The sequence below is a fragment of the Melanotaenia boesemani genome, chromosome 10 (genome assembly GCF_017639745.1).
Source record: "Melanotaenia boesemani isolate fMelBoe1 chromosome 10, fMelBoe1.pri, whole genome shotgun sequence".
In the NCBI taxonomy this organism is placed as follows: domain Eukaryota; kingdom Metazoa; phylum Chordata; class Actinopteri; order Atheriniformes; family Melanotaeniidae; genus Melanotaenia; species Melanotaenia boesemani.
The window spans coordinates 27,091,497-27,111,941 of record NC_055691.1 but is presented as its reverse complement, the minus strand read 5'-3'; the positions used below and the strand labels follow the sequence as shown (position 1 = coordinate 27,111,941).

General features: G+C 39.7%; 1 protein-coding gene across 1 annotated transcript in view; it reads right to left on the bottom strand.

Annotated features, from left to right (window-relative positions):
• slco3a1 (solute carrier organic anion transporter family, member 3A1) overlaps positions 1-20,445 on the bottom strand; it is a 36,136-nt gene continuing 15,691 nt past the window's right edge. Inside the window, exons 3-10 of the mRNA XM_041997863.1 lie at positions 6,355-6,453; positions 6,005-6,277; positions 5,577-5,741; positions 5,294-5,492; positions 2,625-2,793; positions 2,147-2,319; positions 1,989-2,053; positions 1-1,677 (exon numbers count right to left, since the gene is read on the bottom strand). Coding sequence (XP_041853797.1) covers positions 1,322-1,677; positions 1,989-2,053; positions 2,147-2,319; positions 2,625-2,793; positions 5,294-5,492; positions 5,577-5,741; positions 6,005-6,277; positions 6,355-6,453 — 1,499 coding nt within the window. The 3' untranslated portion in view covers positions 1-1,321. The remainder of the gene's footprint in view (positions 1,678-1,988; positions 2,054-2,146; positions 2,320-2,624; positions 2,794-5,293; positions 5,493-5,576; positions 5,742-6,004; positions 6,278-6,354; positions 6,454-20,445) is intronic.

Genomic DNA, 20,445 nt, shown 5'->3' with positions numbered 1-20,445 from the left:
TTTTTTTCTGAAAAATAATTTATTTTCAGAGTAAAATAAATGATATGTTGCCATACAAAAAGTGTAAGAAAAGGGACAATGTCAAAACTGTAACTGTAGAGAGTAGCGTGATGTGTGCAGAGTCATGTTCAAATACAGGAACACATCCAGTGCTGTTAATTTTGCACACACAGTCTCCTGGTTTGTTTCTTTAACCTTTATGTCAAATATTAAAGACAGGTCTAGTTTGAAGACACAGATTGTGTTTCTTTTCCTTTTGCCCACAATAATGCAACATACCACTTTAATCGCTATGCATACTCCAAAATCTTCTGTGACATGACACACACATAAATCCCCAACAATTATGCTATATATGATTTGTAATGTCCTTTTTAAGGTCAATCTAACCAAACATCCTGGGCCTAATGAAACAAACAAGTTACTTCTATTATTAACGTCTCATTAACGTCAGTCTTGACACATAAAAATGATTACTTCTGATTTTCTTCTTTGCTCCTCCACTTAGTGCAGAAGCCAAAAGAAACAATAATTAACATTACTATTTAATTAATCCCTTATTAAGACATATTAGGCTGAGTACACTCTGCAGATGTAAAAACAAACGTGGAAAAGAAACAAACAGTGAAACATAAACCTGCCCTCTGACACACGTCTAGTCATAAACACAGACATTTCTGATACGAATTGCACATTTGCACCTATGAGACAAGACCTCACAGTCTAGTCTAAGCAAGTATCAAAAACAGTGTCTACCATCCAGCAAGAGAACAAGAAAGTGAAACATCTAATAGGCCACTATAATAACCCGGTCTGGGCGCTTCTGGTCTCACTTTTATAAGAAACCTTCCTGCACTGAAGTAAAATGCAGTGACTGATAAACTATTAGGTTGTAAACACTTGGCAACTTTTAAACAACTGAAGAACCACCCAAACATGTTTCAAATCATAAAAGTTTCAGTATTGAGAGTGACAGACGGAACACACAGTGCTGACAAAGAGGATCCTGTTGTTCATACAGTGTCATGACAGACCTAAACAATATGGCAACTATAGCTGTTATAGCATCATGTCCACCCACTAATGAAGAACTAGGACTGAGCCAGAGTTGGCTGAAGTTGCCCTCTACCAACAAGTCAACACAGGAATTCACTGGCAACACTGGACAACATCTTGCTGACGACAGACTACAATGGACCCTTTGGAAAAGTATATGGAGCGCAGTGCAGAGCACCACTCCTTTGACCTGAGCAGGTCTTTAATCCTTTCAGGAAAATAAAATATCTCTAAGTGGGAACGTGAATGTCCTTCTTCACCATCCTCATAAAACGGACTCCATGTTTTCACAAAACTCATGGTCCTCTAGGTTATATATAAACTTTGTCCTGTCCACGAGTTTGGGGCCGTCGCTGAGAGATGGGTAAAATTCAGTCTGCGTCATGTGGCCCTCGTGACCTTTGATGTATTTCTTGTAGTTCCTGCGCAAGCAGTACCACGTGGTGGTGTAGAGGAGGAAGGCCATGCCCTTGAGAATGATGGCGAAGCTAATGTAGAGATGCCTGTAGGCGACGTTGTCGTACAGCAGGCAGGCGCCCTTATTGCCACCACAGTCTGAGCTCCAGAAAAGACAAGTAGAGTCGATCCCAGCACCAAAGATCAGAGGAGGGGGAATAAATCCTGGAAAACAGAAATAAAAAAAATGAGTAAATACCTTTTTAATACAGAAATTAGCATAATTAATACAGTAATTGTTTATGTCTCCAGTTAATCTGATTCAGAGCTTTGCATTGTGTGACTTTGTTCACCTCTTGGATTTACAGGGTCACCAGTGTTAATGGTGTAAGGCTGATCCGACTGATATGTTGGCATATACACACTAACATGCAGTATCTTTATAACCAAGACTCACAGCGAGCTCCAGTAAACCTCCACATTTCTGCAGTCATAACAAGAACTCTGCAAATGTGTGTGTGTGTACAAATTATTACCGAGGAGCCGCAGCAAAAGGAAAAGGACTCCAAGAGCGTATGACTTCAGTTCAGGGCTTACAGTCCTTTAAGAGGAAAAAGAAAGAAAAAGACATGTTTTAGTTATCACATGTATTGTGTGACTGACCACACTTAATCCAATAAAAATAAGCCAAGACCTGATAAGAACGATGACAGAAGGAGTCTGGGCCATGGCCCCCACCAGGCTGCAGACACAGATCACACACAGAAAGATGAGGAAAACCTCCGGGCAGCCTGGCATGGGGCATTTCCCTGGAACTGCAGTGGGAGGCCCACTTTCAGTCGATATACAAGCACATCCAGTCAGGTTCTGTAAGCAGAAGAATATTAGCTGAAATAGTGCTCTGTACTTCACTGTGTATCTACACTCGAAAAAAATATGACAAATGCAGCTGTGGAAAAATCCAGACAAAAAAAAATCTCTAAATTCATGAGTATGGAAGACATAAATGTAAGGAGCTTTAAACAAACACAGAAACACTTGATTATCTGACATGCTTCCTGAGGACGCAACTATGATATACTGAGACAGAGCATTTAAAACTCAAGCTTGCACTGTTCAGTAACTGTTGTCCAAACTTGGTACAAACACAACTACAATCCACACTTCCAGACCTGAGAGATGTTTGATGTGATGGGTGTGATCTCTCTCTGGGTGCAGCCGGCGAAGCAGGCGGACAGGTAGGTAACACCATTGGAGCCACACACGGGGCTGATGGAGGAGGTGAAGCAGTTGCAGTGACTGTTGCACTGAGCCTCTGGTTTACTTCCCACCTGCAGCGTCCTGAACAGAAACACAGCAAGAAACCCTGACTTTTCCTCGGTGTAACAACTACACAAAACCAAAGATGTGTTCTTGGTCCATTTTGACAAGATTTCTGCTTCATTTTCAACATCTCCATGGAAACAGCAATGCATTGCTAACCTGCTCTGGAGAAGGTTAAGTTCAAGCCATCAAGAAGACAAAGGTTACTGTACAGACATACACTGCTGCATTACTGACATAACAAGACATAAAACAATCAGACTGAATTTAAATACTATTAAAAATACATGATTGAAAACTGATGTGCAACTATGATGCAGAAGATTGAGTTAAAACAAAGGGGAAATGATAGTTTTGTGGATTTAGGCCTGCCATTAACTAATCTTAATAATGTAAACTAAAGGGACCTCCTCATGTAATAAAAACCAAAGGTGGGTTTAGTTACACACAGAGTAACTGACTGATACAAACTTGTATAAAAAGATCAGTTATTTCATCTCTGATTTTGCTCAGGTTTCTGATGATAGCGTCTAAAACATCAATGAAAATTGTTGCAGTTAGGGGTCACATTCATTATGGATGAGCCCATTGGTTACTTTCCTGATTGATTGATAAAATCACTGCCTGTTTTACAAGGATTTCAGAAGCTGGAAGGCATGAACATGGTTTCAAATATCACATAAATGATTCAGTTATTAAACAAACTGTGGCACTTCGTTTTTTGGTGAACTGAGTGAATAATCAATGTTGCAACAGATTGAATTGTGACACAAGAAGTTATCTAATTATGAACTATTTAGAATGCTGATCTTATTTATTTACTAATTACTATAAGCAGGACACAAACCATTAAGAAACTAAAACTAATGTTAAATAAAAGCTGTACTGTATTGAAGTCATAGTTGACCAGTTAATCAATATGAACGTCAGTGACAAGTCCTGGTTTGTGACAGTTTTGCTCTGTTATTGGTTTGATGTGACTCAGTGATGCCTTCACATTCAGCCTTCAGGAATACCAGGCCACTCTGAATAGAAAATCTTTTTATAGACTCACGGAGATGACACAAAGTCATTTGTATAAAAAGAAAATGGACCGTGCCCCAGTGAACAGAGGTGACCAGAATTTTTATTTTTACATTTGGACTGTATGCAGGTCGTCTCCAATAAAGTCTTTTGGTCACAGTAGCTGTTTTACTTTTAGTTGCTCTAATGTTGTGAAATGCATGAACTGCATTCATTCATTGGATCTTTTAGCCCTTATGACCAAACATAAATCTTATTGGGATAATTACACATTTTATTCTATAAGTCCATATAGCTGCACATGTTGCCAAACTGGAATATCATCACATAACAGTTGTCCAGGAAGTTACTTTGAGATGACATTTTGAGACAAGCATAAAGCTACAGCTCAATGATCAGGTGATATCCTGAGTAGTCACATTCTCAAACCTCACAAAGTCAAAGAAAGGCTTGAAATACCATGTGCTTGTGAAAGTTTGTCCATGTGAAATATGAGTGATGCCGCTTTTTGACAGCACATGCACCTGTGCAAGTAGGGACAGAGCCGGTCACTTTTAAGCCCCTAACAACAAATTTAACAACTTTTCTCCTCCCTGCTGGAGTCAGAGCAGGAGGTGTTTTGCCTCTGCACCACAATGAAACAGGCCCACACAAAGCTGCTGCTGGCTGATCCACCCTGGCTTACAAAATGTAGACAAAAACTATTTAAAAGTTAAAAATGCTTTACTCTAACATTCTGTAGACTATTTAAAATATGGCTGGGCATGTTGATGCTTTAACAGCAGTTATTTTATCATGCATTTTTTCCTCACTGACTCTGGTTACACAGACAAAGCACAGGTCTGTCTGTCGACGTTCCCACACGAGGAAACAAACGTGTGTTGTTGCACAAAATTACCACGAAAATTTTTTTATTTTAAGATATTACGTTTAAAAGATTTTTGTCAAACAACCTTTGTACAGGCTAAATGTGATCACCTTGTTATGGACCAGATATCACTTTATCTCCTTCTGCTTATTGTCATAATCTGAATTTTTAAGAGAAAATTTTGAATTGTAGATTAACTGAATATTTTATTCATTTATTTTCGATCCTGCTTATTCCAGTTTAGGGTCACGTGAAGCTGGAATCTGTTCCAGCAATCAGCTGGCAAGCTGCAGGGTGTTCACCCTGGGCAGGTTGCCAGTCCATTGCAGGGCTAACAACATGATGAATAGTGATTAAAAAATTTTAACCAGACTTAAGAAACAAATCTAAAAAACATTTGTGTGTGTTTTAGTTTTTCTAAGATTTTCTAAGATTAAATTTAAGGTTTCACAAACTTTGGTTCAGCACCTAAATTATTTTTTGATGAGTTATTACTCAAAATTGTATTTAGAGTCCTGCACAGTGATTGTTTATCTTGTTTTATCTCAAGAATGAAGTTAGTCTTTGTTGAAAATGACAGCCCTAATAGTACTTAGTTTAAATAAGGAAGCTGAGTTTCTTTCTTACTCGTTGCCGTATTTGACTGTCACTCCAGCAACAGGACCCGTATCACATCCCAGGAACAGGAAGGAGATGTAACAGGCGGTGGAGACCAGGTTGACCAACATGGCCATGCGGATGGCTCCCAACGCTGAAAGGTTCAGCTTCTTCACCAGCAGGCCGCCCATGAAGATCCCCAGACACGCACATGGAATGGCTGTCATACCTTAACCACAAAGGCCAAAACATGTTTGTTACACAGGTATGAACATGTGAACAGGCATGTGTGATGTTTGCTCTGATGACAGACCTAACAGCTGGTTTGCTGAGGAGGTAGTGAGGTTAAACTGCTGCTCCAGGTATTTCCCTAAGAAGGCAGCAAAGCCGGCCACGACAGCGATCTCCATACAGGCCGCCAGGATGATGCAGGTGAACACTGGGTTCGACAGCAGGTGCTTGGTCACCTTGGGGATAACTGATGATGCAAACAACTCACTTCAGTCATAAATCAGGGAGATCCTAATTATTACCTCATGCCTTTATGCTGAACAGAGACACCTGAGCAAATCCTAATGATTCATTTAGGATTATTATGTTGTTTATCTTGCACTTAAATACAAATTTCTTCACATCTGAGAAATGCAAGTGACAAAAATAAATAAAAGAAGCATGTTTTCATAGGAATTAATGTTCATCTATAAAAACACTGCATTGCTATTGAGGATCTTGAACGCTCACCTCTCAGCTGCTGACAGCAGGTGGGGCTGTTAGCAGGTTCATGGCTGAGTACAACTCCATTGCTGGGCTTTGGAGTCTCACAGTCTGGGCTGAGAGAAGGAGGTAGCATAACCTGCTCGCTGTCGGTGCCCTCGTCTCTCTCCTTCGTCGGGAGTGACTGAGGGAAGCCGAACATCAAGAGAGCTGAGCAAAAGAGTAAGGCACCACACAGGAGGAAGCCTGCCCACCAGGCCCCAATCCACCGTGGGTCGTCTGGAGTGATGCTCAGCTGACCTGTGGAGAGGCGCAGAATGAGTCAATAAACCAGATTTACAAATAAAAAGGAAAACTCTACAGGAAATTAAACTCACTGGCGTCAATGAAGACAGCGTCCACATAGAATTTAGTGCAGACGGAGCCAAGGATGAAGCCACAGGCAGGTCCGAACACCAGGGTAGAGAAGAGGATTCCTGCAGCAGAGACAAGGATCAGCTTTGATGTTTGCTTTCTGATATACGCTCTCTTGAAAAAAAATCCCTAAAGTCACCAAATTTAGCATTGATAATATGGTGACAATGCAAAAATCAGCACTGTGGCTGCAGCTTATGCTGATACCACCCAAAAAACACTTCAGCAGAACAGGCCACCTGCAGCAATGACACTCCCAGGGTGATAGCGGTCTCCTCCAGAAGGACAAACAGCCCTAATACATTTAAAAAAATCCTGCTCAGAAACAACTCAAGGACCAAAACAAAAAGCCTGCGGTGATGACCTAGAAAGCTATAAAGAGTGAGCATCATGCGGATGCACCAAAACAAGTCCGATTCACTGAGGCCCCATCCAGAAACCACAGAATTTGAAGGATCCAGCACGCTGGAGCACAGCACAGAACTCCCACAGCGATCCTGTGTCCACATGATGAAAGGGACCTTTATGTTAAACCTTGTCGATACACATAAGCTAACATCAAACATTTAATCAAAGTTCAGTATGTCCCAAAACCACACTGACAAGTGCAAACAATGACATCTCCAGATGTCCCGCTTTGTCTGTCCAATAATCCAAAAACCCCAAACATTCAATTATAAAACAAAAAAATGGTCTGCAAGACTTGCTTTCATTTCAGCTCAGGTTTAGGTGGCCTTTCGCAGGAGGTTCAGTGTGAAAATGGCAACAAACAGAGAAGCGTTTTGGCTGCCATAGAAGATCAGATCAACCAGTTTAAACCACAAGGCGAGTTCAGCAGATGCAGCACACAGAGACTCTGTTGGTTACGCTCATGTGGTTTATTCTTCTCAAGCTGGCACCAACTAAACAGATAAATACTGTGAGGAAGACACCTAACAAAGGAAAGCAGTTCTTTTGTCACCGTCTGTGGGCTGCTGGAGATAAAATGTGTAGCTAGATCAAAAATCGTAATTAGAGCGCTGTCAGCAGGGCGTCAGTTCAACCCTGTGACTCAGACTGCAGGCAGAGGATGAAAACTCAAAGCTCAATATGAGAGGCAAATTTCTCTGTGAAGTCTTTTATTATTGGACCATCTGTAAAGCGATAAACCACATCAGAATCTATATTTGACCACTCTTAGATGGAAAGAAAAAGAAATGCCAGTGTAAAATTACCAGTTAAATACAATGAAATAATCGTTGCAAACTATGCTTCCTCTTCCTGTCGCCTGTTCCTGAACATCACGGCTATCAGCATCTCCAGTAAGATGTTCAGATGCCGGGAGCGGCCACTTAATGAAGCATGGAAACTGTGACTAAGCTTTGTGTCTCCCTGCTGGTGCCAAGAGTAAATTCATGGCCTGCTTCCTGCCCTGACCACCCACAAAGGAAGGGAGTCAACAGTCATATAAATGCAGCCTCGTTCACGTAGTAGTTTATTCTCCACATAAAGGAAATGACTCACAGATTTGTGAGGTGGGGCTCAGTACCTATAATGTGTCGTAAACAGGAAAAAAAAAAGTGAAGTGCTTTACATGTCGGGGTGGGAACAATCTGATATTTCTCAGAAGTATAACAACTGAAACATTTTGCGGTTAACAGTCAAACCAACACAGAAATGAGCAAAGATACAAATGCTTCCACAAGGCAGCGGAGCTTGACAGGTCTGGTTTTCCTTCTTGTAGCTTCAGTGATTTTGTAATATGAAAAGATGGCAGACAGCAGGCAAAACCTTATTTCCTCTGTTGAGTGCAAAAATGTTAAATATGAAAAAGCAAAGAAAAAAAAATAGTGCTCCACTTCCTCATACATGCTCATGCAGAGGTGCTCACTAGACCATTTAGGCAGAGAAAGGGAGGTGCTGCGGTACACGAGGGAGAGTTTAGTGGATACCACAGAAACTCTGCAGTTTAACGGCACTTTCAGAAAAAAGAAAAGAAAAAAAAAGTCTACAGTCGCTATGTCGCTATAACATTTGCCTGTGGTGTTGCAAATGAGGTCTTGTTTCCTTAGAAACCAAGTGTTGTCTGCTCATGGCAACATCACAACTGCTTTCACCACAGGAAACGTCAAGGAGGAAATTCAGTTAGTGAAATCACCTTCCAAGACTGTGATGGCCCAGCTAGCTCACAAGTCCACGACCACTGAGAGGATAAATGTTTCCACTGAGATCCGTTCCTACCCCTGGTTGCTTTTGGAAACGCTGCCTCCTTGATGATAACTGTGCAACAACACGAGCCTCGCATGTTAAAAAAGATCAATGAGCTTGAAAGGGAGCATGTCCCCATTAACAATCTGCTGCCTCTGAGCATGAAACAAAAGGAAAGCAGTTTGGAAGTTGGTGCTAATCTTCACACGAAGGTTCAATAAAACACCTTTGATAGGTGTCTTAAGGTCAATATCAGCAGAAGAAAAACATGAAGCCAGATGAAACATTATTGGGTAATTTTGTGAAGGAGGGTAGATGTAAAGAACAATATCACCAGATTTGATTAATATTAAAAATAGAATAAAAAGAGATCAGAAAGCCAGGCCCTGTCCAAAGTTCAAACTTAAACTACACTAAATATCCAGCTTTTCAGCTTTGGGAATAGTTAAACATTTGAAGATGCATTTCTGTTTAGATAAAAGCTGCATTTTTCTTCCCTCTTTGTACGAAGATGGCAAATGTGTTTTTTTCTCCTCTGAACGCCCCTTTAGAGTCATAGTTGGAATTTTATTCAACACAGTGTGAGATGACTTTTATAAAACTTTTGTTCCTTGTTTGCACAATCTTACTGTGACACAAATGATTAGCAAATTAAATGATTCCCTGAAGTTTTTCCATTACACACAGGACAGGAAAACATTAACATTAAATGAGAGCCAATTTGTTGTGCTTCACCTCAGCAATGCTCCACTGTGCATGCTCTTCTGTGAGCACTTATAGTTTCTCCTGATCTCATACCCCAAAATATCCACTGTGGCCTTTGCCCTTGGGTCAAAGATAAGAAGACATGTGTCTGTGCAAGCTGTAAAAGGGACACATTTCATGGTTTTCATGACGGGATTAGGCAGGAAAACAAGAAAACCTAAGTTAAGCACATTAAAGCTGGGTGTAATCTTTGTAATACACCACTTTTCCAAACAGTCTCTAAATCCCCCTTCCCTTCCAGCGGTCCTGTTACAAGATAAGTACAAAACAAACCAATTTGTTGATGCTGTACCTCACTCAAGCCTTTTAGTACACTGTGAATTATGCTCTCAGGGGAGGATGTCAGATGTAATTCAATAACAAAGCTTGGATCTAGTCTTTTTGTCTCACTCTAATTTACTTAGAAACCAAGAGAATTGGCTGGATAGCCACAGCTTATGAAGATTTTCCTCAATGAGATAGCAATTAACCACCAGCTGCTTTGATTAACCCATGCATTGCAGCTGAAAAGGTCATTTAGAGTAAATATTAAACATAAAAATCCCAGCAGATTTTTTGAAGAGCACATAGAGCTATGGCTATGTGATTAAATGATCTAAAAAATAAGATTGTGATTAACTTTAAGTTGATCTCTGTGAGAAGCATGAGACATTTTCAGCCGCCCCATCTACGTACAGTCAACTGTGTAGCCCTCATTACCACTTGGTGGTAATAAACCTGGTGATTAACATCTGGTGCTAATCACCAAGAAAACCAAAAATGGGAGGGAAAAATGAGTAATAACCTGCCAGTGGAGTGACGGAGGAAATGGAGCAGAAACATGAGAGAGGATGAGTAGGCGTGGATGTGGGGTGAAACTGAAACCAAACTCGTGTTATCTCCCCAACTTGTTGGAAGTAGTTGACATAAAAAGGCCCTACTATGTAAATAATGGTTTGGATTCCGTAAAAATAGTGAAGAACAGATAAATACAAAACTCTTGTTGGTTAATGAATGGCAAAACGAGTAACATGACTAGTTAATTTAATCACCTGAAGAGGCGTCGGCTTAGCGACTATGGGCCAATGCAGGCACCCAGTCTTAGAGCTGTTCAATCGTTATTTCAAATCAGACTATTGTGGTTTGGCAAGGTATCTTCAGCCATATTCAAGTACCTCCCTCATATGAACTGTCATCATAATGTAACTAAAATACCACAAAAATATTGGGCTTTTAGATAAGATAGCTGTGACAGGCTACGCTCTTTAATGAAACCACTTGTGAAATTAAATGAAACCTAGACAGGCCAATTTATTGCTGTTAACACAAACAAAGAACTCCATAAAACTGAGCAGCACTTAGAAATCGTTTGGCCACAAAGTTTTTTTTCTATGCTAAAGGATTGAAATGATAAGCCGACACAGTGTGAGGTTAAACAGAAATGGTACCCAATCCTCAGTCCATTTCCTGCTGTCACTGTACAAAGGGAATCCCTCCTTCTCCTCCTTTAATCCTGCTCAAGTTGGCTCAGTAATCCTCTGAGCTAAATAAGAGCAGAGGGACAGCGCAGTGTGGAAGGCCAGACAACAGCTTGAGCCACTTTCACAAGGGGCCCATCTGAAACTGAGAGCGAGGTAAATGATCACTGAAGACGAAGCTAAGTGCCAGTGTGCCAGCATCTCATCTCTGAACCTGGGTTTATGTCACATAATCAATACTAAGCTGGGGAGAGGGATTGTTTTGGGTCAAAAGGACTGCATAAAGCAGGCACATGCCACGTAAAATCTGACTATAAAGTTTAAAGAGTGAGATTTAAGGACCTTTTAAACAAAGCCTTCTCCCCCTTCTCTGCCATACATTAGGTCATGGAATCTACTGTGTAGGAGTGTAAATACATTTTTAAAATTAAGAGTCTCAAGAGAAACTTGCAATTAAGTCAGAGGTGCCAGGCTGAACATTTCCCAAATATAAACAGTGGTAAGCTGATATTACTCACCTAGACAAAAATAAGAGTCAAACAACACCCAGAGCAAATCAGAGAAATCACAAACACCTCCTATCAATGGTCTGCTTCCTCTGCTGAACCGGAACAACATGCTGATGCTCACAGTTCTAGAAATGTGTTTTATATACTGTCAGAGAAATTTGTTTCTACAGAGAATAAGTGTTTGACTATACTCTGAGCCATTCCCAGATAACAGAGCTCCTAACACGGTCCCTAAGGGTCATCCCAGCCATCCTTTGGAGGAAACTAATTTCCATTATAATCCCAACCTCATTCTTTTGGTCAATCCTCACAGCTCATAAGGGCTGCTATGTAGATTGACTGGTAAAATGGCAGCTTGGACTTCCTACTCAACTCTCTCTTCACTGCAATAAAACCAATATCTGCATCACTGCACCGATCTGTCTGTCCATCTCTCACAGTGTCTCTACATCAACATGAGAATTTGACGCTAAAATACTTTGACTATTTGATGTATCAACTCTCTCTGAAGTGAGCTTATCCACCTATTTCCAGCTGAGGACCTTGACCTCAAACTTGGACGTCCCAATCCTCATTCCAGCTGTTTTACAATCAGAAACAAAATTCAAGATGTTTACTTGTCACATGCTCTATTATACACACAATATGCAGTAAAATGTTAACTGAGTCCCTCCCCAGACTGTGCAAGTAGGAGTGTAAGAATAGTACAAGAACAGCTAAGAAACAACAAACCCAAGCGCCTGCTGGAGATCCAGCAGGACCACACCATCGACCGACACTACAACGGACATGGTTGTAGGCCTTTTAAAGAAGACTGGTAGGGTAGTCTCCCATGCACCTTCTAATATCCTTATGTGGTAAAAAGCACGTGCAATCTTCCACAACCAGGACAATAACCGCACTGCTCCTCCTGAATCTGAGGTTTGACTGTCTGCTGGTTTCTTCACTCCAGCAACCCGGGAAATATTTTTCAGGGAGGCTGAGAAGAATTTTCCCAACCCTCCAGTCCCCCTTTTTAAAAACCACACTGGTCTGCCAGTCCAGAAACACTGTCCCACATTTCTCTGCTATCTGACCCTGCAGGGACATCTTGTATCTTGTTGATCTATGACTTAATTTGGTAATACTTATCACTTGCTGAACATGGATTTTATAAAGTATCCACAACCTCAAAGTAAAAACCCATGTCAGCATGAGTCCTATTTTCCACAGTTTACTACATGTTTAAGTATTTTATAAGAATGTGTATTTAAATATCAGGTTTTCATAATAATAATAAAAAAACTACTCAAACCACTTGTTATAATCCCTTCTAGTATTTATTTTACCAATTATAACACAAACCATTTAACCTAGTACTAGAACTAAATTAGCTGAAACTCTATAAAACCTAATAAAAGACTCAAGGACTCGTATCTACTTTCTTAGAAAACAAAACAAAACAAAAAATAATTTTCTTTGTTAACTTCCTATCTTTCTTAATCTCGAATTTCTTTTTCTTCAGACACTCTGAGGGGAAGTGACAAGACTCTTATCTCACATCTCATAAAGAATATCTGAATCAAACTTCCACTTTTAGCTTTAAACGTCACTACAAACATCACAAGCCACCTAATGGCTCTGTGACATTTGCTTTACACCTGCAACAGAAACCTTCAAGCAAAAGCAAAACTATCTGACAGAATTTGTACTAAGACAGTAAAAATACCTCTGCAAGAGCCAAATAAGAGTATGAATCTGTAAATATTTAGTGGCAAAAACACCAAATGTCAGCTGGGATGAGATGGTGAAATATAGCAAGTTGTTATGTAAACTAACTCTCATGCCAACGGGATGAGAGGAGGTAAAAGTTGTGCCGCAGTCTCCTCTAAGGCAAAGTCTATTTTGATGAAGTACATTAGAGATTAAGGCCACCAAATTTTCAGTGATCCATAAGTACTAACAGCATTAGACAGCAGCTTTCACTGTGCAAAGCAAAGCCTCGGCCCACCTGAGTGGCTTTTAGAATCAACGTCACTTGTCAAGAAAAACATTCTTCACTGACTGAATATTTCAATAGTACCCTCAGTACTCTGAGACTTCCCTGCCTTATAAAAAACAATAGACTTTTATCTTTGCATGCATTTTTTAAAATGACTGATCAATGAGTGGGAAGATGGGGGGAAAAAGCCCACTAACTTAGGTGATTTATTAGTCAGCTGTATCCTAATGCAACCCTGTTGACTCTACACAGTCATGACCTAAATAACAAGCCAAAGCTTAAAGTAGGCTCTCAACTCACATTCAAATGCCATTACACCAGGATCATCCTACTTTTAAACTTCCGCTTACGTCAAATCACCTCAAATTTCAAACCAGCAGATTACACATGGAAAGTCGTGATGTAAATTTAAAACGGCCCTTTCTTCTTCTATGGTTTTATTTGAACCTTAGCAGACATGTTTAAACAGTTTCACTGATGCCGTATGGTTGCTATACAAAAGCTCCAGCCTGACGACATGTTTAATGCTATTAGCACTTTGACCCTGAGAATGAGCAGCAGAGCCCGACCATCGTTCAGTGAATCCAAATGCAGAAAAAAGATGTTCCAGTGGGGTTAATAGAGTTTGTCCAGTAGGGACTACTACAGCCTGACGACAGCATAGCTAAACAGCTTCCACCATGCTACCCTTATCACATCCTGTTTTCAGTAGCACTCTAATGTAGCACTTTACCTGACAGCCATCACAACAATTAACTATTATTACAGCCGTTTTGGTGCGAGCAAGCAGCCGTCACTGTAAGCATTAAGTTGCTTGCACGAGACCAAGACACAATGCTGAAAATTTGTTCAGGGGAAAGTTATAACATTAAAAAACCAGTACGACTCATCTTTCAGGGATGAAACTGTTTGGTTAGACATTAAACTAAACTGAGGGCTGAACTGTTTGGAGAGAATAATGACTTCAGAGCTTGCTGATGTAGCAAACTGAGCAGTACCAATGGAAACTATGCAGGCTGCATTGTGAAGTATAGCTTACATGCGACCAGCAAAAGGAACAAAGAAGGAGCTACAAAGTAGTGGATGGTTGCACAGAACACAGCCTCTTTTTATGCCTCTTTCTGAGAATATACATTATCTTGATCTTCTTCAGGTAACCCTGTTTTAACACCAGAAATTAAATGAATGGCTTGTTAACAGGCTTGTAAAGTTCATTAATCTGTATCAGGTGTGTTGGAGTAGGAACATGTCTAAGACATGCAGGACAGTGGGTCCTGAGAACCTGGAATGAGAAACTAGAGTATGCGGGCAGTGATGTTTGACAATGTTTGGAACAGACGTACATATTTACGTGCATTAGGGGAACATAAATAAGAGTTTTAGTTATCACAGAGAGGAAGTGGCCAGTAAGCTAGTTTAACAACTAATAAGAATGAGATGAAAATTAACATTTCGAATGCATTTGGGAAGGATCCTGTTCAGTTCTATGCTCAGTGCATTAGTAATAGTAAATAATAACAATAATAATATTAATAATATTAATAATAATAATAATAATATAATAATAATAACAATAACAATAATAATAAGTTAATAAAAGGCGAAAATAAAAACAAAACAAAACAAAAAAAAATCAATTGATAACTGTTACAATAATTTACTTTGCTTTGCTACTAGTGCTTGATAAGCACATTTCAAATCTCTTTTGTATATTGGCTGATTAGTCAGTATAGGAAATTAAAAACAAAACAAAACAAAAAAAAAAAAAACATTGCTTTCTGTTCCAAAAATCAGATACTGGTACGTCCTTAGCTGGTCATTTTCCTTCAACACCCTCTCATGTTAACTGAAAATCTGGAAGGCTACTGAAGGCTTCACAGCTTCATATTAGCAACACATTATATCAGACTGATATGAGTCTACTACTGATGATGTGTGACAGCTGATAATGGGATATTTTTGGTAGCAGCCCAACTTTCACTGAACTAACTGCACATTCAGTTGAACAGCAACAACTTGCCAGTCATTATCTTTGTGACTCAACCTAAAACACATCACCACCTTATACAAACACCTGAACCTCCACTGGCTTACTCCCAAATGCCAGGACCCAAAGGATCCACTGCCAATGACAAATAGTATGGGACTCTTATAAGCAAATGTTTACCCTTCAGCTAGTCAGAACTGTTTTGGTGAGATAAGGGAAAATGATGCAGATGGTTTTAAAGTTTTAGCTGATCAGACCATGTTCAAACAGAGTGGTAATTCAAAAATAATCTTACTTACAGACATACTGTTTATAGTATACTCTTTTTTATATATTAATTCCAGCTGTTACATTACACACATTCAAAAAAAGACCCTCTGTGCCCAATAAATCTCTGCCCTATTTTATAATTCAGAGGCTGCAACAGCTGAGCCGCCACAATCCTTTGGATGACAATAAAGAGAAAAATCCCTTAAGTAAAATACTCTTTGATGGGATGGAAAAAGAGAAAGGTTTAATCATGTGAGATGCAAGACAGAGCAGGAAAAGTGAAGGCCTGTCATAGAAATAAATGCTTTTATAATCTAAAAATCCACATCTGGTCTTCATGCATTATACAAGACAGAGTGAAGTCATAATATTTAAGTTTGAGGATGAAACACATCGGGCATCATCAGATCATGATTGCTTCTTGATAAAGATACATATTAGATCCTAGAAATGTCAAGTCAGCTAAGTCCATAAAACTCAAATGGAAGTGTACAAACAATCTGTTTGTAGCATAAAAATAACTCTCAATGATCAAGTGACTGGTTGGATAAGGTAATTGATCAACATATATCGTATAAAACTGATATCACTTGCAGTCATTTGCACACAGACAAATCAGCAACTTTGCAGCTGCCCCTGAAGGTGATTTGAAGTTTGTAATTTGATGGACATGGCATCACTGTTGTGTTCCAGACTGTGAATACAGTTTGTGTCTGATGAAATACTCTGCACTCTGCTGGCCACGCCACAAAGGCTTTAATTAAACAGTAATGGCAGATAGCCAACAGTGATACTTATGGACAAATAAAAAGCTGCAGAATACCAACTAAATGAAGCATGATAGGAAAGATTTGCCAACCTTTAACAGGTATCAACTGTTATAATATTCATCATGTCAGTGTACACAAAACGTGGTTTACAATACTAAAGCTGAAAGACATGGCAGTAGGTCCGCTCATTCTTACAGGCTGCTAGCTAGCGCCCAATATGTCTTTAATAGAAAAAAGTTTACTTATAAGAAAAACTTCACAATTTATTCTTTTCAGACACTAAGGAAGCAGCTGTTGAGGTCCTCTGTAGTCTTTTGTTTACACACCTGTTGCCCCTCAAACGTTTAAAGGAATTTACTTAAGAAAATATTTTTTAAAAGTTAGACATGTGGAGGGAAATGCAATGTGTTGAACCAGCCATGTGCTTGCATTACGTTCAACACTCACAAAAAGTTAGGGAATACTGAACTTCCAGGTTAACTGAAATTGTCAAAAGTTGATGCTACACATATGAAAATAAGGTATCCAAATAGAATCCTGCAGTGGTAATTTAATTTCACTTTAATATTAAACAGTTTATGGAAACAAAAGCTAACAACCGTGGCATAAAATGTCAACGTCTCAATAACTTGTCTTGGGATAGGTGACATCTTGGGCTTATTATGTTTTAATGTGAACAGTAATATGAAAAGGACTGTTTAAATGCAAGCTGTCATTGAATTAGAACATTTAGTGGTTGATTTATGTTTCAGATACCTCTTTTAGACTTTTTGTGGTTAATCACCTTGTTATGGAAAAGCATATTGCACAACCTAAACATTAAACAGTAGTACATGTGCATGCACAAGTTTAAAGAGGATCAAATTAAGGTAACCTGTAAAGGACATAGTGCATTTTAGATACATTCTTCATACAAAAAGCCTAACGTTTTGTGAGTAGTGTCTATAAAAGCCCATGTTAAGATTTTATTTCATGCATTTATAAGAAAATGCAAAGCATGGTAGCATGCATAGTCTACTTGAAATCACTTTCTTCTACCACGTTGGAGGTCAGTGTACATGGCTACTTTAACCTGACATGCAGGGACTTAATCTCTGAGTCCAATTAGACTTGTGTCATTAAAACTGTTCCAGGAAGCAGTAAAAACCCTCATTAACCTAAATGGAGCAGTATTACATAGCTCGGACTTAAGCCCATTAGTTTTTGTTTCATGAATTCAAATCAACAGTCATTGATAGTAACCAGACATTAAACTGCACATGTCAACATAATGATCATTGATTTCAGTTCACTGCCCCTGTAATAACTGCTCTTTTCTCTGCAGTGTTAGTCATCTTCAAAAAATACTGTATAATGCAAGTTTTGACTTGAGTTAAAATCATAATGATGGCCTTTCTGTGCCGTAAGATTACACAAATGGTCCAGGCATGTTTCCAAACAGGGCACTGATGTGATGCTGGCAGCTCAGAGGTCTTGGTCAGCCAGCTGACTCTGGAAAGGGCGAGCGACACAAAGAGTCAGAGGGCGAGGGCGACACATAGACGGCATGTGGGAGTTAATGTAACAGAGCAAAGCGCTACCACACAATGAAGAATTTGTAATCAGCTTCAGATGCCGGTGCTGAGATGAAGCTGCACACAGCTTCCATTGTTGGACGGTGGGTCTGGTTAGGATGAAGGCCAAGAGCAAAATATCCGTACAGATACGCTCTCTACTGGAGAGCTGCAGCTGTTCTATTCAAGACGAGAAGCAGAGAGAGGTTTGGGACTGTTCGACAGCAGCTGGTAACAGCTTCTTCTGCGGGTGGTGTGGCCTAATTAACAGGATAGAGATGCCAGCAGCCTGTTTTCCTTTTTCTCCAGGAGTACAGGAGAAGTGGGTTCATAATATAAAACTGATTGTACAACATCATGTCTGGCACTGATTAAAATGGAGCTAAATTGTGCTACATCCTGAGGAAGAAGATTTCAAGAGGAAATGATGTTGAAGACGGGATGAGGGAGGTGTTTTGAGGAGAAAACAGAATTGGGTTATGGGGGATTTCAGAATATCTATCAGAAAGTGAAGGTAAATATCTAAAATACAAATATTCAGTTTTTCTAAACAGATGCTGACAGCTCAACTCAAGGTTTCTGTCAATGATAAGAGTAACAATCAAATACCAGTTTGCTCTTTTTATCTTTTTTAAAATGAGCACAATGGATTAATTAGGGACAGTAATAATGCTAGATTGGATTTTAAGTGTAACTGAGAACCAGTTCTTTCTCTTCTGACCCCAAAAGCTCTGGCAGTGACACTGAAAAGCCTGGTGCTCTACTAGCACCAAACCTTTACTGGGTCAGAGAAAAGAACTGCTTACACCAGCGGGTGGGCGTGGGGCTGCAGGAACCAACAAGACCAGCTAAAATGTTGTAATCACATGTTTAAAAAGCACTTTAGCTTTTTGTCTGCTTAAATCAAGAGAAAAGAGAAAAAACTTAACTGCGGTAGAAAAGCGTGAGCTTCATGTTTCTCTCATTTACTTGCTGTTTATTGTTTTAAATTGCCAGTTGTAATATCTAGGCATTAACTGTCACCATCTGCAGCAAATTTTCAGTTAAATTTACTAACATTATTGGGCGTTTTAATAAAGTCAGCTGGCTTTTCTAGATCCTGCTGGAAACACTTTATAAAATCCTTCTTGTATCATCGTTCTTAAACACAGGGTGGTGTTCGGAAACGCCTGTCAGCATTGCTGAAAGCATTCACAAACTACTTTGAGAAAACAAGACAAATTTTGCTATTTTTGTGAAGACAACCTGTCTACTTTCCCTGTGGCCATCTATAGATATCCCAGAAGAAATTAGCTCAGTGTAAAATGTGTACTGGACCAAAAATTCACAAACAAATTCTCTAATCTAAAGTCAGTGACTAGAAAATAACAACAGGAAGACAAAGGCCTTATCATTATAACATGATTCCAGTGAAAATGAATAAATAATTTCGATGAATTACTGTCCAGCTTTGTGTTGCCATCACACCAAACTCATAATTTGTTTTATAAGACGCAAACAAACCTTTTAAAGTTTTGATTTTCATTGTGTTTCTGGATCAGTGTGAGTCAAACTGCAGCATGGTAGAAAAAAAGTTTTCACCCAACTAATGGAGCACAGTGTGGCAGACCTTGAGAGAAAATAAACTAATATTTGCTGTATCATTAGTCCAATGACTAAATAAAAGGAGACTTTTGTACACAATAGCTACCATCTATTGATCAGAGTCCATTTAATTAAGCACTGTTATCCCTCACACTCTGCCATCACTGATATGGGGATTAAGTGCTGAACATGCTTGGAGTAATCCTTGGGGTCCACAGAGCAACCTCTTACACACCACTCAATCAATGAGGCTTGGGATTTGTGGTAAATACACAAGTGCTGCCTCAATCTGTACCTGCTAAGCAAAGTCCCTGCCCAAGGTCAGGACCTGCCACACATGTTTCAAATGAGCAGTTCAGTGCATAGAGGTGAGGCTATAGCAGAGACTGAGAATCACAGGTGTCTTCATTTGGGCAATTTTTGAACTGAGAGATATCTGAAGATGTGAAAACTGAAGGGATAGATGCATCCCCGACAGCAGAAACTATGGAAGGACCGGCCTAACAACAATCCGTTTCTGTGGCAACAGCTTGCTGATGCTGCTCTGTTTATGATCTGTCTCCTCCCACCTCTTATCCCCATGCTCCTCCCTCTGTGGATGACAAAAAAAATCCCGTTTTTAATCAGCAGTGACAGAGTCTGACCCAGATTGCCTCAAGAAGGGTGGCTGGCAGCACAGTGAGGTTTACAGCGTCTACATGGATTCATGAGGAAGAGGAAAAGGTGTCACAAGCATGTTCAGACTAAAATACCAGTTCGGATTAAGGCAGGATGCCACATGGAGCACCTTTCAGGCTATTGAGTCTCATCTCTGCTGTTGCAGATGGCAAGCTGATACAAAAAAAAAAAAAAAAATCAAACGTACTCTTGGCAATAGCCAGAACCTTCCACATAAGGCTTAGTAGGCTGTAATGAAACAAACAGAGGGTTTCGTGTGTGTCAGTCAGTCATGATCCATATCATACTGAGGACTGACCTATTTACTACCCAA